At 38.4% G+C, this 23,692-nt stretch overlaps 3 protein-coding genes across 4 annotated transcripts; 1 reads left to right on the forward strand and 2 right to left on the reverse strand.

Moving 5' to 3' along the window:
- Window positions 1-77: 77 nt before the first annotated feature.
- On the reverse strand, window positions 78-3,817 carry scnm1 (sodium channel modifier 1). 2 transcript variants are annotated; one of them, XM_053629756.1, is made up of 8 exons: window positions 3,667-3,817; window positions 3,338-3,408; window positions 1,976-2,064; window positions 1,779-1,873; window positions 1,588-1,688; window positions 1,126-1,247; window positions 899-1,016; window positions 78-700 (listed from the first exon to the last, which is right to left on the reverse strand). In XM_053629756.1, exons 1-8 carry the CDS (start codon window positions 3,715-3,717, stop codon window positions 589-591), a joined length of 759 nt encoding a protein of 252 aa, XP_053485731.1. In that variant the 5' UTR covers window positions 3,718-3,817; the 3' UTR covers window positions 78-588. The 2 variants fall into 2 exon arrangements, with proteins under 2 accessions (XP_053485731.1, XP_053485724.1); XM_053629749.1 differs by having other exon boundaries at window positions 899-1,019.
- Window positions 3,818-3,821: 4 nt separating this feature from the next.
- Window positions 3,822-10,374, forward strand: lysmd1 (LysM, putative peptidoglycan-binding, domain containing 1). The gene is made up of 3 exons (XM_053629769.1): window positions 3,822-4,514; window positions 4,604-4,899; window positions 8,186-10,374. Exons 1-3 carry the CDS (start codon window positions 4,335-4,337, stop codon window positions 8,334-8,336), a joined length of 627 nt encoding a protein of 208 aa, XP_053485744.1. The 5' UTR covers window positions 3,822-4,334; the 3' UTR covers window positions 8,337-10,374.
- A 336-nt stretch (window positions 10,375-10,710) lies between these two features.
- On the reverse strand, window positions 10,711-17,009 carry tnfaip8l2b (tumor necrosis factor, alpha-induced protein 8-like 2b). The gene is made up of 3 exons (XM_053629782.1): window positions 16,681-17,009; window positions 13,526-13,845; window positions 10,711-11,708 (listed from the first exon to the last, which is right to left on the reverse strand). The coding sequence occupies exons 2-3, from the start codon at window positions 13,841-13,843 to the stop codon at window positions 11,466-11,468; spliced, it is 561 nt and encodes a 186-aa protein (XP_053485757.1). The 5' UTR covers window positions 13,844-13,845; window positions 16,681-17,009; the 3' UTR covers window positions 10,711-11,465.
- Between the last annotated feature and the right edge of the window lie 6,683 nt (window positions 17,010-23,692).

Raw genomic sequence — 23,692 nt, forward strand, 5'->3', positions numbered from 1 at the left:
GGCTACTAGGTGATCGGCAAAATAAATTACATTACTTGTGAAATTTATTAATAAATGTTTAGTTGTTTTTAAAATGTATTTGTATTTAGCTTTTTATTTCTCATTACCTCAGACAGGCTGTCATGATCAGAATTAGAGGACAGCAGTAGCACTACACTATACACTCCCTACTCTGGCATTTTGGAACAGGATCCAGTTTTGTGACTTAAGAGCTCTAATTTCACATGCGATACTGTCCTGCATCTGTGACCTCTTTCATGGTGCACATCTAAGCACTAATAATGAGAAATACAAATAAAAAAAAATATGTCAATTCATGCTTTCCATTAGAATCAGTGTTATCTCTTTTAATATAAAGTAACCGATTTGGTACGACAGTCTTTTTAGCAAGATGCCAAGACACAAGGTTGATCTGTTGAGAAAGTAACTCGGGTTTGTGGGAGAAACTAGCTTCCTCACTTGTTAGCAGTTCCTTCTGCGGTCCCTCTTTTGCTTTTCTGCATAATTTGAGTTTGTAGCTTTAACACAAAAAGGAAGTCTTTTTGAGGAAGTGGGAAGAAGTCCAGAAAGCAAGTTTGGCTAAAACTCCTATGAAGACTCAGGCGTAGGAATCAGTGGAAGCGGTTCTTCCTCATCTGAGTCAAACTCCACATTTTCATCTTTTATCCATTTACCACTGGGGTCCTGTATCCATCCGTTGCTAACGCAAAACCAAAAAAAAAAATTATCAAAACAAGGCAAAAGATAGTTTAAGATGATTAGGGTTTAATGAGTTAAGGTGATTCTTTAACAGACACACAAATGCTTCATGTAACATGGCTGGAATAAGTGCTGCTAAACACTGCAGAAGTACTACCAATATCATAGGTCATGATAAAATGGCTGAATAACATCATACCTCTTTAATTTGAGGTAGTGTTCTAGTTCTCTGCGTCTCTGCTCTGTGAGAGGCTCAGTTTCAGCAGCTTTCCTTTTCTTTTTCTTCATTTGTGTCTCATTCTGGTACTGGCTTGCATCTGCTAAACACAAACATGAGAAAAATTATATTCTGCAAAGAAACTATGCACTACCACATCAAAATTCCAAATGTGTCCCCTTGAAAAGTATCAGACTTAAATATTTCACCATGAGCAGGTGTGGTATCTGTGCTGATTTTGGTTGTAGCTGTGGGAATAATGTTGTGATCAACACTGTGGTCACTGCTGCAGTCTGGTTTCAATCGAGTTGTTGGCTTTTCAGATCTTTCACTTAAAAATATCAACAAACACAAAAATGTCAAACCAATGTTTCCATCCAACAGTGCTTTCAGATAAAAGGAAGAAAAGAAAATAGACATGATCCATTAACAAACATTCAAGACATTTTCAAGGGGAACAGTGAAGTATTAGCTGAATTTTTACTATCTAAAATGCCTGAGACATGGGGAAATATGAAATAATTATTTATATTAAGTTCCCATCTTCATAAATTTCAATAAAATACATTCATACAATATACCACTATGCTTGATACTCTACTTTAAGCTTCATAAAATTTACGCTATGGGAAAATATCATGGGAAAAGAAAGTTAACTATCCAGTCATTACCTGGCCTTTTTATGACAGCTGTTATAAGGTGTAGATCTTAGCAAGGCATGGTGGGTAATTTTTCGTGTCTGTGTCAGTAATGGAGCGGAACTGCCAGTTTCCTATAACCATAATATGACAAGCTTATATAATCTCAGAATAATACTGTACGGAAATACCACCTGTTAAAAGAAAAAGGCATTTGCATTTACCTGCTGGTCATCTTCTTCATTAACATATTCTTGATGTTGCCTCTTATCAATTTCATTTTGTAGCCAAGCTTTTTTCCCATAAAACCATTTTAGACCTGGACAGTGAAAAACCCGAGAGGATAAAACAAAACCAAACACTGTTCTGATATACAATGACAAAAACAAAAACCGTAAAGAAAATGAAGACCAAATCTCACCTTCGAGATGCCGCTTCCCATTTCTGTGGAGTGTCAGCATATCAACTGTGTCAAAAACCGGACGACGTGAACACACCAAACAGCTATACCTACACAATCCGAGGGTGGAACGGATGTAATCAAATTAACTTGTAAATAAACAGATAAATATACGTTACATGGCTAAAAGTATGTGGACATCTGACCACCATACCCATGTGTGGGTCTTTCCCAAACTGTTGCCACAAAGTTTGAAGGACACAATTGTATAGGATGACATTGTATGTGTATAGTGTTACAATTTCTGTTCACTGGAACTAAGGGACCCAAACATGTTCCAGCATGACAATACCCCTGTGCACAAAGTCAGGTCCAGGAAGACATGTTTGCAAAGGTTGGAGTGGAAGAACTCAAGTGGTTTGCACAGAGTCCTCAACCCCACTGAACACTTCTGGGATGAACAGGAATGCAGACTGCACCCCAAGCCTCATCGCCCAACATCAGTACCTGACCTCACTAATGCTCTTGTGGCTGAATGGATACAAATCCCCACCACCACGCTCCCAAACCTAATTGAAAGCCTTCCTAGAATAGTGGTCGATATTATAACAGCATTCTGCAACATGATGTTCAAAAAGCACATATAGGTGTGATGGTCATGGTCAATGTGTATCTCAATATACACTACATGGCCAAAAGTTTGCGGCATTAATGAGGTCAGGCACAGATGTTGGGTGCGGAGGCTGGGACGCTGTCAGTGTTCCAGTTCATTCAAAATGCGTTCAGTGAGTTTGAAGTCAGGGTTCTGTGCAGAACACTCAAGTTCTTCTATTCCAACTTTGCAAACATGTCTTTATTGGTCTCGTTTTGTGCACAGAGACACTGTTATGCTGGAACAGGTTTGGGCCAGTTAGTTTCAGTATAGGGACATCTTAATGCTACAGCATACAAAGACATCCAATACAAATTGTGTCCTTCAAATTTTGTGCCAACAGTTTAGAGGAGACCCACATACGGGTGTGATGGTCGGATGTCCACAAATTGGTCATAGAGTGTACTTTCGATGCTCATCTTTTAGATTATTTGATTACAGTGATATGAAATGACATCTCCATGATGCTTTAAATAATCCATGAGAAAACTGTTTGGAAGAGCTTTTGGAAAAGTTGCAGTTGTAGAATAGTACTTATGTACTGCAGAATATGAAGATGACACAAAAGTAACTTCAATTATGAGCCTTATGGAAGAAATGACTGACACTGTAGAGACTCTGTACAAGTAGATCTTAGGTAAACATGGAGCATCATGGCACCAGGCCACAAAATGGCTTTTGATCAGTGTGTGTAATCATAACTGTACATCGTGGATTTACAGTAACATTACCTTCCATTTTTCATCAGAGTAGCTTCGTCCTCGGGAATGTAGTTGGACAGCAAGTCCGCAACACGCCGTTTCTACAACCATAAACATAACCAGAGTCCATACCGTCTCATCCATAACTGTCCTCGCTAAAGATATGTTAGCTAATAACATAAATGCCTAACTGTTATCTATATTGACGTGTCTGTAATATTCAAATCTAATTATTGATAAAGTACTGTATATACCACAGTGCTGTCGTTCAAGACGAATAACACACTACAAGACGTGGTGTCGTGGTTTATTCCTTAATTTATATATGTATATATAAACAAACAGATGTGTTTATTTACCTTCAAGACATTTAATTGACTGCGGTCATCACCTTCTCTTTTGAAAGACATGTTTAAGTGAATTCGGTTATCGAAGCACTTCCTGTTTGTAAAACGGAATTATGGGACATGTGGGCGGTTCTTGATGTAACAGGGAGCCATGGCAACACAGGAAGATTAGCATAGCTACTAGCTTGTTTCGATTGATGGTAAATAAAATACTGACATTGAGAACGCTACCTTAGGTAATGTGTAGGGTTTTTTTTTCATGTGACTTCAAACGTAAGTTGTTGTTGTTGTTTTTAAAGACGCTCGCTGAGTAACTACAGCGAGAGGGTGTAAGTAAGTTGTTGCACTGCTTAACATGAGAGTTAACGGCTTAACAATGCTCGTTTCAGTGTTAGCTGTTAAACTGCGCAGTGTCATGTTTTCGATGAAACTACAAAAGCTCCATAAGCTTTCGTTATAGAAACTACTTAAAATGTCTGCCACGTAGCTAATTCAGCTATCCATCAAATATCATCTACATGACTGGATCCGAAGTGTTTTGGAGTCCTGTCTCGGAAGTGAAAGCTAGCGAGCGATAACGTCACACCAGTCGCTACGTATTTACCACCGTGTAACGACACGCTGCACACAGCAAAATATCAGTCAGTTGTTAGCCATCTTTGAGCAGGTCATCCCTCATCATGTCTGCGGTCCAGACATCTGTGGTGAGTGGAGAACACGGTCTCCTCCGCGGACAGCCGGCGAAGTCTTACGGCAGCTTGGTGACCTCGTCTGTGTCACCAGTCCGACAAAAACTAGTCCAACACAAAGTCCAACCGGGAGAAACTTTACAAGGATTGTCCCTAAAATACGGCGTGTCTGTAAGCAGAAGCTTTAAAATCTATTTTAATTCAGCTTGGTTAATAAATGGTTTGCTCTTGACCTAAATTCTTCCACATGTTCTTTGCAGATGGAGCAAATCAAAAGGGCGAACAGACTGTACACCAACGATTCAATATTCCTGAAGAAGTTCCTCTCCATCCCTGTCTTAACAGAGTCTCTGTCATTCACTAATGAGAACGAATTGCGTGAAGAGAAATCAAGTCATCAGTATCAACAGGTCCCTGTTGAGAACGGCCAAATAGTCTCAGAAAGTCAACAAGTGACTGCTGATATTTCTCCATCAGACTATTTGAAAAGGATGGATAGCTTGATTAATCGGTCGAAACGAGCAGCCATAAAGACTTGTCAAGAAGGAAACAAGCAGTAAGTAAATGCAAAAGTCATTATTTAAAGTTGTGCTATGATTCTTTTGGTCTCCAGACCTGATCTGAAGAAGGCAGAATTATAACCTACAGTATCTCACAAAAGTGAGTACACCCCTCACATTTTTGTAAATATTTGATTATATCTTTTCATGTAACAACACTGAAGAAATGACACTTTGCTACAATGTAAAGTAGTGAGTTTACAGCTTGTGTAACAGTGTAAATTTGCTGTCCCCTCAAAATAACTCGCAGCCATTAATGTCTAAACCGCTGGCAACAAAAGTGAGTACACCCTATGTGAGTACACAGCTATGTGAAAATGTCCAAATTGGGCCCAATTAGCTATTTTCCCTCCCCGGTGTCATGTGACTTGTTAGTGTTACAAGGTCTCAGGTGTGAATGGGGAGCAGGTGTGTTAAATTTGGTGTCATCACTCTCACACTCCCTCATACTGGTCACTGGAAGTTCAACACGGCACCTCATGGCAAAGAACTCTCTGAGGATCTGAAAAAAAGAATTGTTGCTCTACATAAAGATGGCCTAGGCTATAAGAAGATTGCCAAGACCCTGACACTGAGCTGCAGCACGGTGGCCAAGACCATACAGCGGTTTAACAGGACAGGTTCCACTCAGAACAGGCCTCGCCTGTCGACCAAAGAAGTTGAGTGCATGTGCTCAGCGTCATATCCGGAGGTTGTCTTTGGGAAATAGACGTATGAGTGCTGCCAGCATTGCTGCAGATCTTGAAGGGGTGGGGGGTCAGCCTGTCAGTGCTCAGACCATATGCCGCGCACTGCATCAAATTGTCTGCATGGCTGTCGTCCCAGAGTGAAGCCTCTTCTAAAGATGATGCATAAGAAATTCCGCAAACAGTTTGCTGAAGACAAGCAGACTGAGGACATGGATTACTGGAACCATGTCCTGTGGTCTTATGAGACCAAGATAAGTTCAGATGGTGTCAAACGTGTGTGGCGGCAAACAGGTGAGGAGTACAAAGACCAGTGTGTCTTGCCTACAGTCAAGCATGGGGGTCAGAGTGTCATGGTCTGGGGCTGCAAGAGTGCCGCCGGTACTGGGGAGCTACAGTTCATTGAGGGAACCATGAATGCCAACATGTACTGTGACATACTGAAGCAGAGCATGATCCCCTCCCTTTGGAGACTGGGCCGCAGGGCAGTATTCCAGCATGGTAATGACCCCAAACACACCTCCAAGATGACCACTGCCTTGCTAAAGAAGCTGAGGGTGAAGGTGATGGACTGGCCAAGCATGTCTCCAGACCTAAACCCTATTGAGCATCTGTGGGGCATCCTCAAACGGAAGGTGGAGGAGCACATATTCTCTAACATCCACCAACTCTGTGATGTCATCATGAAGGAGTGTAAGAGGACTCCAGTGGCAACCTGTGAAGCTCTGGTGAACTCCATACCCAAGAGGGTTAAGGCAGTGCTGGAAAATATTGGTGGCCACACAAAATATTGACACTTTGGGCCCAATTTGCACGTTTTCACTTAGGGGTGTACTCACTGTTGTTGCCAGCGGTTTAGACATTAATGGCTGTGTGTTGAGTTATTTTGAGGGGACAGCCAGTTTACACTGTTACTCAAGCAGTACACTCACTACTTTACATTGTAGCAAAGTGTCATTTCTTCAGTGTTGTCACATGAAAAGATATAATCAAATATTTACAAAAATGTGAGGGGTGTACTCACTTTTGTGAGATACTGTATATGGCCCAAAGAATAGACAAAGATTGGCAAGCAGTTCGGCACGTTTAGATCAGATATTTCAAGAATATTGAGGAGAGCAAATATGATCCAGTAGCTCTGCAGAAGATACGAAAGAGGTTGGAAGCGGTTATAAAGGCCAGATGTTGAGCATACAAGTTATTCGAATGTATTTTTCAGAAAGGAAGATGAAAACGATTTTCTTTTCAGTATCTTAACATTTGGCCATGTTTGAACCACGTGATGATGAACAGACATCCGTGAAACCTAATGCAATAAAAGTCTTGTTGGGGTAATTTAAACATCTTACATTTACATTTACATTTATTCACTTAGCAGACGCTTTTATCCGAAGCGACTTACAAATGAGAAAAATACAAGCAAAGCGATATATCAAGCAGAGAACAATACAAGTAGTGCTACCATACAAGATCTACATGTACATTTATTCACTTAGCAGACGCATCTTACTTATTTTATATTAAAGATATGCAGATAGACTGTATGGCCAAAAGTATGTGGACACTTGACCATCACACCTATATTTGCTTCTTGAACATCCCATTCCAAAGCTAGTCCAACCTTTGCTGTTATTATAACCTCCACACTTCTGGGATGGTTTTCCACTAGGGCGTGTCTGTAGGGATTTGCCCATTCAGCCACAAGAACATTAGTGAGGTTTGGTGAGGGGGCCTGGTGCACAGTCATTGTTCCAGTTCATCCCAGAGGTGTTCAGTGGGGTTGAGGTCAGGGCTTTGTGCAGGACACTTGAGTTCCTCTACTCCAGCCTTGGCAAACCATGTCTTCATGGAGCTCGCTTTGTGCACAGGGGCGTTGTCATGTTGGAACATGTTTAGGTAAGGCTGTAGGCCCTAATGGAAATATTAAACCTACAGTGTACAAAGACATCCTATTCAATTGTGTGCTTCCAACTTTGTGGCGAAGGCACACATATGGGTCTTATGGTCAGTTGTCCAAATACTTTTGGACATATAGTGTATTTGCAAAAAGTGTAGTTCCCAATTCTCTGGTTATTAGGAGTATGATGAGATTTAGCAGCACATTGAGATATCATGCTTTCTGAAATAACCCCTTGTTATATATGTATTATGATATTCATGGGTCTTATTTTCACATCATGCTGTATGAAATCCTGTGAAGTTGTTTAATTTGTTATTTTTGTGCTAAAATGCCCCAATTACAATTTATCCAGTTGTTTTGCATATTCCAATCCTGATACTCTACAGAAGTGGGTTATATCAAGGTTTCATCATATCAAATTCTTCAAACACACCTGATTATACTTATGGAGTCCTTGATAAAAAGCTTATATAGTAAGTATTAGGTGTATGGGGAGCAGGACAAATCTGAGATTTATAGTTAATTGTTCCTTCAGGACTGGAGTTGAGAATCCCTCAAATATGTAAATCATGCAAATGTAATAAGCTGGTATGTTATCAGTGCGTTTGACGTTTATATGTATGTGAGGTATATGACAGATTGTCATCTTATATTTAATGTTTTTTTTTGTTTGTTTGTTTTTTTTATTTTTTAAAGGTTTTCTTCCACAGAACAGGTCCGGTACAACAGTCAGGACTCCTGCAGCTCTTCTCAGGGTCAGCAGGCCATGTTGGGCTCTGTGCCACTCACCATCACCAAACGTACAAAGAAAGTGAGGGACAGAGAGGATGAGATTTTTCAGCTCTGATGCTGGCTTTTTTTTTTTTTTTAACAGAACTGCCTGATTAGTGTAAAGTGTTTACGTGCATAGGAGTAAATGAAAAGTACGGATGTTGGATTGATTTCACTGAAACAAAAAGGACTGCTGATTTCTTCCGATTGCAAGAACTGTGATAACTCGATGAATGATGTGTTGTGGAATTGATGTGCACTCCCACCTGACTGGGTGTGCTAATATGGCATCAGGTCATGTGCCATGGTGACATCCTAGCCTAATTTTTTACTGAGCACAAACGAGCACTGGTTATGTCTTTGGGTTAAGCTGCATAGTTGACACATTAACATTTGCTGAAAACGGATCAGCAATGTGGTTCAAATCAGAATTTGAAAATATAAGCTATATACTTGACCTGCAGAACAAATTCAATGTCTAAGCCAAGTTTAAAATAATCTCTCATGGGCACTTTATAAATTTACCTTGATTTCTTAAGCAGTCGTATGATTTTGTTCTCATGTTGAATGTGATACTGCATATTTTGTTTTGTTCAGGTAGATGCTACACTGTCAGGGTGTTATTTCACTAAGCAGGATGGCTCAGTTAGACAAGTTTAAGCCAAAAGAAAAGCAGTCTGTAGCATTCCCGGCTCATTAAGTAATCCTCTCTGAAACACCATCTTAATGTCATCTTAATTAGTGACGTCACCAAACATCGCCTAGATGCGAGAATCCTGCCTTCTTAGTCACTGTGAGTCAGCACTGATTGCTTGGTTGTATGGACTGGTTTCTATGTTTGTCATTTAAAAAAAAAACGTACTTTATATAATAATGCCTGGTATTTAGTGGTCATATAGGTTTGAACAGGATGTAGCCTTTCTTTATATATGTAGACAGTAGTTAAGACTGATCATGAACAGCAGTGCCAACTGCCCAAGTGTAATCAGTGTACTGTTTGTATTAGGAGTGTAACACAGTGGCCCATCTCTACCTGTTTATCCATATCTGTATTTGGACTTAAACTCGAAATGGGTATGGCCTAATCTCAAAGGTGCTTTTTTAATTCTTGCTATTATTTTATAAATTATATAGGAACCCTATTACAGTCCCATCGGAAACATTTGAAAAATCCCAGAGCTAGAAATGCCAGCACTGTCTGTGAACTCTAGCTCTGACACTTCCTCATATGACTTAAGAGATGTTGTTTGACTGTTTTGAATCCAGTTTGCACAGTTATTGTTTTACTATTTCTGTTTATACCTGCCCACAATATTTTCAAACAAATTTAGTTGGTTCTGTTTTCCAAAATATAACCAAATTAGTAGCCTAATTTAAACCATTTTGACCCTGACTGGATGATTACTAAGGACTGTGGCATGTTCATGTTCATGAATGTGGTTTTATTTGAGCTTCACGTCTGACTGCTTGCTCATACCACAAAAAAACTTCCGCATGAATGACTTTTTTGGTTGCATTCTACTGGATGCTGATGCACACCTCTAATTTCAATATTTCAAGAGCACTGTGAACCTTTCTGGCAAAACAAAACAGACAGAATAGTGTGCCTCTGAATTTGTATCCATTAAGAACACATTATCTAATCAAACAATGGAGTCGTATTCATTTACATCTCTAGTTTATACTATTCAAGCTGATGACCCACTGACTGTCAGTGGGAATTGCTTAATCTTCATTGTTTGTGGTATGGGCATATTGCATACAATGCACAAATGTGAACAACATGTATAACACAGGTACAGCAGAAGGACTGAGGAAGAATAAATCCTGTGTTGTATACAAATGTGTTAATGTGTCTATTTTGTTTGTGTGTATAATTTGTGATCTAATATCTCAATGAGAAATAATAAGGCGCATGGCAACTAAATTGAATTTCCTTTTCTTAATAGTTAGATTCTTTTAGGACTAAATTTGTATTTGTAGCCTAAACAAACAAACTATAAAAGCACAAGGTTTATTTGCAACCAGGATTCACTCATACAACCGTATGCATGCCCAGAAATGAAAATCCATGAGCAGTTTAAAATTTTCTGTAGAAACGTGTAAAATATATATATACATATATCTATCTATCTATCTATATATCTATATCTATATCTATATATATCTATATCTATATATCTATCTATCTATCTATATATATATATATATATATATAAATACTTTTTAAATAATCAGTTTGCTCACCTTTGCAAACAAATCCTTAAGTTTCTTTCGGGTAACATCGCCTTTTATGAATAATTTTATTTTGTCTGCTGTTTTGGCAGGTAGCCCATATGGCCATCTGAAATTGGGCAACAAAAGTGTTTCATAGAGGATCGTCAATGCACTATGATCATTACTGCATTGTTGGCAGATGGACTGTTCAATTACTACAAAGTTACACCAGGTGGCAGTGAAGAGATTTACTCATTTGGAACTGGGATTTGAATTGATTACATGTTTTTCAGAGCATAATTTTACAACATTTACTACACCTAATCATGGACAGAAACACATTCTGAGAGCATTGCAGCTTTTCATTCATTATTTCATCATTAACTGTTGAATATTCAGTGCTAAAACTCCCTTTTATTTAGCCTACAGAAAATTATAGAAAAGTCAATGCTGGTGTTTATTATTATGAAATCTCCCCTCATCCTCCCTTTTGTTTTTTAAATGTAGTACTGGTTATGAGTGTAAAAATGAATTTGCCATATTCACTACTCCAAACTCTTGCAATTATTGTTCCTTTACTAGAAAACACGTTCACAAAGCTTTATAGATACGTGTGACCTTGAAAAAAAGGGTTTACAAAAAAGTGGACGTTAATATAGTGCTTATTAATAAAAGTAAGTCATCCACAAATCTTTCACATCAAAACAATTTTGCTGATATGACTGTCACTCATTGGAGATCAGGAATTAACCTTGATCGATAATTCTGTGCTGTGCTGCCAGCAATGACGTGAAATGTGATTTCCTTACAATAAGCAGAGAACAGTGGTGAACAATAATGTACAAAAACTTGAACAAAGAGACTGCCATCAGTGAGTTAATCACCGAGTGTGTGCTGAGTTTACAATCTTGCCTTGCTTTTTTCTAGTCCAGCACCTTGTTGGTCTCTTTATAGAAATACTGTTTAGAGTCCCATTGGCACAACACTCTCATAATTTGCCCTCTTCGATCAGTTTGCTGAGTCCATTGCAGATTTTACTGAGGTGGGACTTGAAAGGACCGTTTGGATTGTAAAGCTGGGTGAGAAGATCAGGGTCGGAGTAATGGTTGAAGACATGGTTGATGCGTCCATGGGATTTTGGCGTAAGATGATTGGCTACCAGCTTGAGCATCATGTCTCTACATGAAGTAAGGATCTCTGACATGACTGCCTTGTCAAAGGTGAACTCCACCTGAAGCAAACAAGACAGATATGTATCAGTTAACACTAGACTATCCTGCACTAGACTAAAACATAATCAGGGCTAGATTAATAAACAAACTCGCAAATTCTGTATAATAGCTCATGGTTCACTGTAGATGAAAATGTATTAATATATACGGTCATGCTCAGTGTCTGTCCAGCTGCAAAAAGCCATAAGTCTCAGGAGTAAAAGTCATTAGCCACTAATACTTAGCATGCAAATATGCCAAAACATTGATTTGGCCAATAATATGGTTCACAATAAATACGAGACATGATTTTATTATTATTTTTTAATTTCAAAAGAAATTGTAAGCTTAAGTTTTTAATTATATGATGCTGTTTGAGACAAGTATGTCATTTAACCCCCTGGTTTGAATCATGCTAATTATTAGCTGCTGGTTTTTATTTACAAGCATGGTTAGCTTTGTTTCAGTGCTAAAACTACTGACCCAAATTATATTCAAATCATATCTTTCTTTATCTACTTCTCTTGAGATATACGTTATTTAGGATTTCTCGTCAAACTATTCTTCTTCACACAACACTTAACACAAAGCTAAATTGTTCTCTTTACATGTATCCTACACACATACACGATAACAGCTCAGTTTTGGCCATATGATTAACGTTCTTGTGGGGTTTTTTTGCTATGAAGTTTCTTTCTGCTTTAACATGTCATAATTCTTGTGCGAGTAGATGTTTGTTAGAATTAGCATTTACGTTCTTCCTCTTTGTGGTTATGCTGACCAGTTGCAGAGACAGAATAGTTTGGTTATACATGCCACAAAAATAGTTTTAAAAGTACAATGATAAATATGTGGAGTATCTGAACAAATGAATCAACTTTTTATACAATAATTAAAATGTTATACAAACCTACTGCTGGTAAAATCCTACCCTGTCCTACCCTGTATTAATGTTGAAAAGCAGCAGGGAAATCTCTTAACAGCCCAATATACTGTAATGTGTTTGTGATGAATAACAGATAATTATAATCCACACGGTTTTGCAAGCAATACTGTCAGCTATTGGCTAAGGAAACTTTAACTGTTTTGTACTGTGCAGAGTGGCCTCTTCCATGAATGCCGTGAGTGTTTTGTCATACTTACAGTAATGATAAATCCTTTATTCTTCCCATGAACTACTCATATGCTAATCCCCTAGATACGAGGCTACACAATTACAATGCACTTTGGTGCATAACTGATACTGAATGAGCAGTGATTTATGGGAAGTTCATGGAAGAGAAAAATGCTTAAAGAGAGTAAAGCTAATGTCTCAAAAACCTGGTAAATCCTGAAAGAAGCAAATGCAGTTATCATGATAAGAGAGTAGTTTTAGTTATTCATCTTACTTCCAAGTCTAATAGTGGTGACACAAATTTATACATTACAGCTTGGCTAAAATGGCTTCTGTTAGGTACAGCTATAGAAAAGGCACACATAATAAAGTAACCACAGAATATAAAACATGTTAACTGTGTTTTTCACACCATATGATGAAATGCAGATTAATGTATCTTGTGGTTTTTGATCAGTGCTATCTGATACTTCTGAACTCACATGGATGTAACTGAGTTAAATATGTTTCAGGTTGTACAACCTGTCTTTACAGGTTGTCTATACATCTATAGACCCATTTTACTCTCTTACGCTCCCATTTTGTTCATAGATCCCTGCCATTTAAAGGATTCAAATAATGCAGTGTTGATGCTCTTTTAACAAGTTGTGAAATATGGTTGCAAATATGATATGATGGATTTGATATTTGGCACATTTTTGTCTCTGAATATATGGGGTGTACCTCATGGAAACTGATGGCCGTCATGGCTCCCTGGTGTAATTTCTTCTTGAAGTTCTGGGCTATGCTGAGCTCGTCCTCACTGAAACGGTTGTGCTTAAAAAGCACAGCAACCTTCACAACAACTTTAACCAGGTCCTTAATCACTTTCTGGGCCTCTGTGCGGTTCCCTGTGTACTCCTTTGAGACACGATACAGCTCGTCCAGGATCTCACTGCTGGTGTCATCAATGAACATCTGCGCTACTGATTTGTTGGCCATATTGCTGAGAATCTTCTTCTGGGCTCTCATAGCCAAGTCTCTGGAGCTAAAGTTCTCCATTTCTTGTAAAGGGGAAGGGAGAGACAGAGATACAAGTTAGCAAGTTTTTTTTCCTTCTTTTTTTTTCTTTACAAATAGATACTTTGAAATACATATTCATGATATGCATGTGATTTTAAAATGTGTATATGAGTGCATTCTTATTATAAAGATAATGTTGATCTACACAAAATATAATATTCAAGCTAGAAAATGCCTTGTTATTCATTTATGTTGCATGTGGTCCACAATACCACATCCTCTGTTTCTTGTCTCTGTTTGTGTATTGTGTTACTGAGATTTTCAGCCTTTAGGGATATACCCTTAGGGCCATGCTGTAGAAAAAGTAACCTTGAGGGAGTGGAAATTGTATCCTGAAGGACTTCATCAGTACCAACATGTCATGTAAACAAACTAAAGATTATGTCAGCTTAGATTTCATTTATCTTTCACAATACCAAAACAGTTTAATATTTTATTTCAGATAAATTGCCATGTATTAGACTACAAAATTCTATAAAAATAGTCAGACACAAGCAGAATACACTTCCTGCTCTGGTCTTTTTGCTCCTTGCAACTGACTAAGCATGCAAAGGCAGGTATGCAGGAAAAGATGATTGCATAGCTCACAAGTTTCCACATGCATCTCCAGATTGGGCCATCAAAACAGGAACACCAGAACCCAATGCTGCTCCAAACAAGCAGCTCTCAGTGACAAAAAGAACTAAATCTAACTACTATGCTTTACCATTTTTGATCCCCCATTGTGTTTTACACTAATTACTGTTATTACTTAATTGTACACAGTAGTACTCTCTTATTGCGCCACACGACAAATGTGCAGTTGATAGTCTGATCCAAAAATAAAGAATGCTATCATGTTGGTGGTACGTCCAATTAGCTAAGCCAGTCTTTTTCTTTGGTCTGGTAAAGAATAATATGTTAATTGTGTTGTGTCAGTGGCAACACATCCGATGCTGTCATTATCACCTTTTTAAACAAAAGAAGGAGATGTACCTAACTAACTCACTGTCATATTTGAATTACAGCAGATTTTCAATTTCTGTTAAACAAGTTGCTTTTTCTAGTTGCATGGATTAATACTGATGATTGACTGATGTTGCCATGCAACATCATCTTTAATCTGTTATAACATTCCTTATAATGCATTTATAACATAGTAACAGACCTGATCAAATTGTAGACTACCTGATAAGAAAGGTTAATGTTTAGCATTAAAGAACATTACTATTCATGTGATGTAGTGTAAATAGATTTGTATTACATTTATTTAGATTAAACAGGTTCCCAATCCACTTGCATTAAAAGTTCTTCCCCTTTGCCAGCATTCATTAGATACTTAGTACTAAGTGTTAGCTGAGAACCTGTGCTATACGGATGACTTAAGGAGAACTGTGATTGGTGAATTATCTACAAGCGAGATAATTATTTATCATTCTTCAAATGACTGACGTGCTACAGTGTACAGTGGAGGGCTGAGTGTGCCGGGGCATCTAAAGAGGCAAGGCCTGGAGCTTATATAGGATGTAAAGTGTCCTGTTGGCTTGTGTTGAAGGCAGCAGCACTAACCATGTCATTAGAAAACAGCTAAAGGACAGGTCATAACCTGCTTTCTGGAGAGCTGGGACTGTTGGCTGGTGATCACACTGATTATACCAACCCGTTAATGCTCTTGTTCAAACAGAGCAGGCAGGCTGCCATGCATTTCACAATAGCTATATTATATTATACATATATGGTTAGAAGCTTACAGTTTTGACTTTTCTAGAGTCCAAGGATTGTATAACTGTTCTGCAGAGAAATATATGAGTCTATATTTACATGGATGCAAGTTTACTTCACTTGCTAGCATTGTATTGTGGGCATATCAGCTAAAACATTTGTTCCTATATAGTATGAGTGAAATTTTACTGCAATACTGTATGAAACTTTCTCTTCAACATTTTGATTAAAAGAAAACAAGCTATCATAGATTTCACAGTGGCTAACCTGACAAAAAAAAAAACAAAACTGTATGGGCTGTTTGGTGATTTCTTTATGCAAATAAGTGAGGACACCAGTGAAAAATTTCCCTCATGTACACTATCAGTATTTTAATGATTTTGTTTTTCTCATGTAAGTACAAGTGATAGCACATGGTAGCTGTGTGTAATGTTTGATTTGTGTGATGGCAAGCACAGACTCTCCATGTCTCTTAGTGTGTGTGTCATGTTCTTTACGCCCTATTCAGCACTGCGGTTGTTTTTCAGAAGATGACTGAGGAATGTACATGGTTGTTCATAAAGGAAGTGAAACCCTGTTCTGTTAGGCAGCAACGAAAAGTTGCCAATCATTTGCTTTTTCACAATTTCACAAGACATTGAGTCAGTTCTGATACCAGAGGCCCTGTAGTTTTCCATGCAACGGCTACTCTACATCAAAAGGAGCAGTGAACATCTCTGCTTATTTAGGTCAGTGTTAGACAGGGAAACTCCATTGTTTAAAATCTGCCTGCGTAATTGCAGCAAGTGGTTCTATGTTTTCTAATCGGCCCATGACATAGGAGGCAGGACATGATACCTGTTCCAACTTGAACAGAGGATAAATTCCCTCCAAACTACTGCTTATACAGGGAGGCGGGTAAGAGATAGCGCCAAGAATTCGTACAAGAGCCAGCTGCTGAAAAAAAACACCAGCTTGTTTTCTCTTTCCGATTTAGAGAAACTAATTACAGAGATTTGGAGTGGTTTTCTGTTGCTTTACGGTTAGTTTACTGATACAGTAATCTCATGCCTCTCTGTAGAGCTGCACAGTGTGTATTGAGCTGAGGGCATAGGTCAGTAACAGAAGGCTCTTACCTGCTTTTTCTGTTCTTTCCCTCCCTCCTCTCTGTCAAGTCTCTGTCCTCCTTGTGTGTGCAGCTCAGGTGATCAACATCCAGGTTTTTTGTTTAAAAAAAACCCCCAACAACAACAGTGCTCTCCTTAAGCAAGGATGGAACCACACAAAAACCTCCAAAGAAACTCTCTGATCTGCTCGACACTCTGTTTCAAGATAATCTGAGTTGTACTTCCTTGAGGAACTAATTGTCTAAGACACACCCCTAAGTGTGCATGTTTCTGTCTGCTTCTCTCTCTCTCTCTCTCTCTCTCTCTCTCGTTCTCACTCTCTCTGAACACACACACGCACGCACACTCATGCACACACAGATACTGTCATAGACCGCCCTTCTCTCTCACTCTGCTAGCTGCTGACAGAGCACCAACGTGCCCTAACAAGTGAAACCCCTGTAAAGAATTTAGCAGTAAGCCTGGGATGCAGGCCATTGCAACGGGGAGGGGTTCGTTTTTTTTTGCAATCACTATTATTGGAATGCAGCCAGCCTCAACAGCACTGCTCCTGCACTCTGACTCATGTTCATGTCCCCTGAGAAATGGCTGTTTGGCAGCTGAGTGTGATATAGAGCAACTGTAAAAACTTGAAAGATTTGAATTCTTCTGCAGAGAAAAGTTCCATCAACTGACCTGATGCCAGTTGAGTGCATCTTTAACAACAAAAATAAAAACAACAACAACAACAAAAAAGCCCTCACAGATGTTTATATCATTATGACTTATTTGTGTTGGATGAATGCTGGTTTAATTTTCAAAATACACAGCAATTTCATGGAAGGTCTAGTATTCAGGCTTTAAACGGTTCAACTGAAACTACACTCCTGTGTTGTTAGAAGTGGTTAATGAACAACAAGGAACTACTCTACTTTTGCAACTCATTCTTGAAACTTGGAAGTGCAACTTGGTGGTTAAATATTTTTTTGTACACCCAACTCAAATTATGCCAAAACTCAGATATACTATTTTAAATTAATATTTGAATAATAGTATTAATTTTTCCTATTTAAATGCCTGGTTTAATACCCATCTTTTTCATCTTCTTTTTTTTTTTTCTTTTTTTTTTTTTTAAATAATCATACACTTACCTGTGCGCTCCTAGTAGTAGTACGGCCCAGACGAAGTCCAAAGATGAATGCTTATCTGTCTGTTATCTGAATTACAACCATCTGGACTAGAATCATTCTCTGTTAAAATCTCCATGCAGCTGGTTGGCTTTGGCAGTTAGCCAGAAATTGTTTGCAGACTTTGGGGTCAACGATGCAACTCTAATTTCTTGAATTTCAATGCTTATGAGTGCAGAGAGCTGTGAAATCTTAAACTATGGTTCAATTTAGTCTACATTTCTGTTATGTTACAGTCAACTGTTGTAGTCAACTCTGTCAGTTTAATATCTCTGTCAGATCACTGAGCACAAAAATGTGAAAACAACACCTTTTCCATAAATAAAGCCACTATTTTTAGCCTTTAGTGTGCCTTTTTAGGATGTAGAAGAAGACAACTATTAGGGTTGTATACAAGATGTTAAACTTAATATAAAACTCAAATTATTTACATTTGTTAAATGGATTAGTTCAAGAAGACAAATGAACTGATAGTATAATAGTCCAATTTAAGTCAGATCAGGGTTGCCCAGAAGTAGACATCAAGGCTTATTATTTTCTTTAGACATAGTAAAAAAAAAATGTTGTTTTTAATATGTTAATAAATTGTCAATCAAAGCAAACTGTTTCATTTTAGTGTAGCTGTTAATGTGGATCAGAGTGAGCAGGAAGATGATTCTTGTTTAATGCTCTTCTCTGAGATAAGAATTATTCTGTGCTTCAGAAACAGAACAGTAGTGCAGGGAGAGTCAGGGTAACTGCGGAATTAGGTTTGTCTCCATGGCAACAGACAGGAAGTGTCGCTTACTTGGTTTCCTGATGACTTCCTCTTTATCATAGCGTGACATCTGACATGACTACTTGTATGTGTGCTTGGTGAAAGAGAGATATAACTTGATAAAACCCCAGGTTTTGGTTACCTCTGCATGTTTTCATTTTACATGATCTTTAAAGAGAAAAAAAAATGCTCACATAATGCAGGTCACCAAGGCCAACTGAGAGAAATCATAATTTTCATTATTGTTGTTGAGTTACAAATGAATGCTATATGGTTTACATTTTTTTTTTTTTTTACATTTATTTTGTTTTGAAAAGAACTGTGACTATGGAAAACTGCACAAAACTGATTTTTTGTGTGCTAGTATTTCCCATTAATCACAAAGATATTTGTGTGTGTGTGTGTGTGTGTGTGTGTGTGTGTGTGTGTGTGTGTGTGTGTGTGAGTGCGTGCTTAACACCTAAACCATTTACATATACTTTGCGAGCCAATTGTACGTTTCAAGTAATACTTTTATCTACTGTATGTGTAACACTGCTTTTAGTCATTAAATGAACCTCAAAAGGCATAAAATATTGTATTGATTAAAAAATGACACACAACATTGATCCATAAATATCCTTACTTAAAAGCAGTTAAACGATCACAACATATGTGCTCACTTCTGACAAAGCAAAAATAAACAAAGCAATAATGCAGATTTGATGCAGGTTTACTATACCAGAGCTATTACATTACCTATTATATTCATTCGATAGGCATCAATGAATCTGAGAAGAAAATGTAACTGTACATACATATATGCTAATGAAATGAATCCATTGAAATCCAATGACTGTATATATAAATGATTTGTTCAGACACTGAAATGTGCCCCACCATTCCACCATGTGAACTAAAGCAAGCCTGTGTATCAGACTTGAAAGCATGGTGCTAAACGTCTGATACTTTGGCTAAAAGAAAGCACCTCTCTTCTCCTGACAACAGCAGCATAAGGCTCTCTTTAGCATTTAATACTTGAATGTAGCACAGCTTGTGGTCTGAGTGTTGACAGTTATGATTTCAGAAGATTTGACTATACTGTATTTGTACCTCTTACTCATTTACAGCAACCACTAGTTCCACCTTTGTACTAGCACAACAACTTGGTTACTTATCAGTTTACATTTATTAAAAACTCTCTCTTATTTTTTTTTTCTTTTTTAGAAAAAGTTGGTAATTATAGAAATGCATGCAAATGTGCTACTGTAATGCTTTTTCTGATTGTGAATTCAGGTGATATTTATGTCATGAGAACAGTTGGTATGTCTGGTTAGGACACTTCTATGACAACAGTATTAAGGATGATAAATTAACAGGTTTTAAATGCAGTATAAATCTCCACAAAAGCCAGTTTTCCTTTTCCCACTGCTGTATAGAGCCATCTCACGTAAAGTTCTGGAATTCAGTTCTCGTACGGTATGTACGGTAATAATCTACAAATTTCAGAATTTGAGTTAAGCTGGTTCTAGACTTTGTGCTGTCAGTGAAGCAGGGCTTTTAGGAGTTCAGTCTGGTTTAAACTAGAGGATGAATGATTGCTTGCGTCTCACAGAAGGGTGCAGGCTGCACTGCGCATGGGCAGGTTGGCGGGTAGCCGTGCGTACTGGTTCCTGAAGCTGTGCTTTTTGTTATTGAGCTCTGGGTCTTCCTTCTTCTGGCTGCCAGCAGGGGGAGAACTCTCCTGCGAATTAGCCGAGGCATTTTCTGCTTTGCCTCCTTTGTTGTTCTTTGTCTTTTTAACCTTCTCCTTGTCCTGAGGTTCATTAGTGGCCACAGTGGAGTCTGTGGTGCCCTCCAATGGTGGGAGTGTGTCAGGGGGCAGGTCTGTAGGGGTGGGCTTCCCCTCTGCCTGCTCCTCGTTGGGAATGTTTAGGTTGGAGGTAGAGTGCTTGGTATTAGTACAAGTTGAACTGCCCAAAAGCAACCACCAGTGAGAAGGAAAGAGAGGTCAAATAAAAGCAAGCAAGTATGCTATCTTTGTCATGATTATTCTAATGATTCTAGTTATTGTTGTAGTAAATCTATTCAAGTCTAGTGTTAAAATCCTCTACTTACCCATTAGAGCTTCGATCCTCAGAGTCTTTCTGCTCACTGCTGTACCGAAGCTCTGCTGGGGTTTTAAAGGAAAGATCCTTCTTCCCTTTCAGCCAATATGTCTTCATGTAACCCTTCCCCTTAATCATAATTATTATTTTTATTTTTATATATTCATAACAAGTACATTTTATTAATTTCACAATAAATAAAAATCTTGTGAATCCCTTGGTAATACTGTCAGGAAGCCATATACTCTATATCCATTAGGAATCTGTTCTATGCACAGTAGACTGGATGGATTGTGGGGTAATATGTACCTTTACAAAAATCTTTCCCCTTTCTTCAATGATATATGGCTCATGCTCCAAGTGGTCCTTAGTGGTCTGGCTAATGTGGATTTGCATGCCCTAATCACAGAGGAAGAGACTGATAAACAATATGTACGTTTTATAACTCCCAATTCAAATTAATGTGATTAACATTCTTAATCCTTTGTTTGTCCTGGGACCTGCTACATTGCCTCCTGCTGGCTTGTCTAATAATTTATAAATTAAGAAATAGTTATGGTATCAGAGACACCATTAGATCATCTCTTACCACACCATTGGACTCCATGCGAGAGGCAGTGTTCACAGTGTCTCCAAACAGGCAGTAGCGTGGCATCTTCAGTCCCACTACCCCAGCCACCACCATACCAGAGTGTATTCCTGTGAGATACAACACAAATACTGTACACTTATCAATGTCTCACTGTTACTTTCATCTCAGAAATGATATTTTTAAACTGCACATTTTGAATGTGACCTTGAAAAAAGAGACTGTAGAATGACAAAGGACTAGAAGAAGGCTATGTTACAACAACAATAATAATAAAATATAACATCATGGGCATATTGCAAAATGTCCCTTTTTAGTGTAAAATGTCAGGTGCGAGGACTTCCATTTCTGAAATGAATACAATGACAATCAGATCGCAGTGGTCACAGTGCACCTACCAACACGAATCTGAATGTTATCCCCGGTAGAGGGGTCTTTGAGGTGATCGATGGAGCTCAGCATATCTAGAGCCATGTCACAGATATGGTGAGCATGAAATGTGGTCTTATTAGGCACTCCAGCTACCACCATGTAAGCATCTCTTATGGTCTCCACCTGGGAACAGTGTACATCACAGTGTCCTGGTTATTCTCATATAGCCAAGCCTAATTCATTCATTCATTCATTCATTCATTCATTCATCTTCAGTAACCGCTTTATCCTAGTCAGGATCAAGGTGGCTATGGAGTCTGTCCTAGAGACACTGGGCCCAAGGCAGGAATACACTCTGGATGGGATGCTTGTCCATTACAGGGCATCTCACCCACACACTAGTAGTTTTTATGGTCAGCAATCTATCTATTGGTGTGTTTTTATGAAGTGGTAAGAAACTGCTGCACCCAGAGGGAAGCCATGTAGATATGGTGAGAACATCTGAAACTCCACACGGACATTGTCCTGAGCTCAGAATTGCTCTCTGGATCCTGTAGCTGTGAGGTACCAAAACTTCCTTCTGTGCCACTGTGCTACCCACCTATATAAGATTTCTAAACAAGTTGGTTAAAGATATGGGTATGGTTAAACCAATGTCTTGATCTGCTACTTGAACTGTGAGACCTAGCAGAAGCTCTAAATAACATAATTGAAATAAATAACGAAGAGGTCAGAAAGCCTTGTCTTCGTTGATTTGAATAATGTCCTTTTTAATGTAACTTTTGTTACCTTATACACGTTGTGTTTCTCACTGAGGGTGTCAAAAACGATGTAGATCTCATTGAGCATGTCCACCACCTGCATGGGTGTGATGTGGATACAGATTTCATTAAATTTGACCACATCGCTGAACAGGATGGTTACGTCCGGGAAAACCTAGATAACAGAGCCACAGGACAAAAATCAGCCACAAGTTACAAATAGCAGGATTATAATAACATGAACATTTCTTGCTTATAACGTTTATTTAGACAGAGTATCTGATGAGGACATTGTGCTGGCAAGGGACAAAAGCCTGTTATGTAAATGATGTGAAGGTTAGCCAACTAATTAGCTGGACAGGCACTGTGTGTGTGTGTGTGTGTGTGTGTGAGTCTGTGTGTGTGTGTGTGTGTGTGTGAGTCTGTGTGTGTGAGTGTGTGTGTGTGTGTGTGTGTGTGTGTGTGTGTGTGTGCGCATGTACATACTTGACAAGTTTCTAGTGCTGTGATGCCTTTGCGCAGTCGGTCAGCCACAGCTTTTGGTATCATAGCGTATAGCAGAGAGTCTCCTCTCTTCTTCTCCTCGTCCAGTTTCTTAATGATCTCTTGCAGCTGGGCATATTTCTGTTGCTCCTGTATAGGCAGCACACATTCTCCTTTATTGTAACCACTTTATTGGAAACCCAGAACCCTACAATGTTCTTTATTTTTACTTATAAAAACCCAGGTGTGTCATATATTACAGAAACAACATCTCAGCAAGTGACTTATATAGTCAAACGTAGGAAAGAGTCAGGATTATTCAGCCTCGACATTTGAATTATTTCAAGTTTAACATTGGCTTGCTCTGTAGGCAGTTAATGCTAATTTCAAGTGTTTATTTCCATAAAGAAGCAAAATGATCTGCCAATAAAATAACATAATTTCAAGCTTTATAATAATCACATAATAAAACTTGATGTTGATATTTGATATTTGATGTTTAGCAGGGTATTGTTAGGAAATGCTAAGTGCTGCCACTTTTGAGACCGTGGTGTGTGTACCTGGTCCAGAGCCAGCTGCAGCTCGGCTGATTGCTGAGTTCCTGCCAGGATGAGCTCTCTGCTAGAATCATGCAGGTTAAGGTCATTGACATAAACGCCCATTTTAATCATGTCCTCCACCGTCTCAATACTAAAAAGGAAATTGGATAGGTTTTAATGTAGAGTAAATCATTTGTAGCACTGTTTAATTCATTGATGCTTGTTTAGCTTTGACTTTATGGTATGTTTGCTCAAACAAATCTAGAC

The sequence above is a fragment of the Ictalurus furcatus genome, chromosome 1 (genome assembly GCF_023375685.1).
Source record: "Ictalurus furcatus strain D&B chromosome 1, Billie_1.0, whole genome shotgun sequence".
NCBI classification, from domain to species: Eukaryota; Metazoa; Chordata; class Actinopteri; order Siluriformes; family Ictaluridae; genus Ictalurus; species Ictalurus furcatus.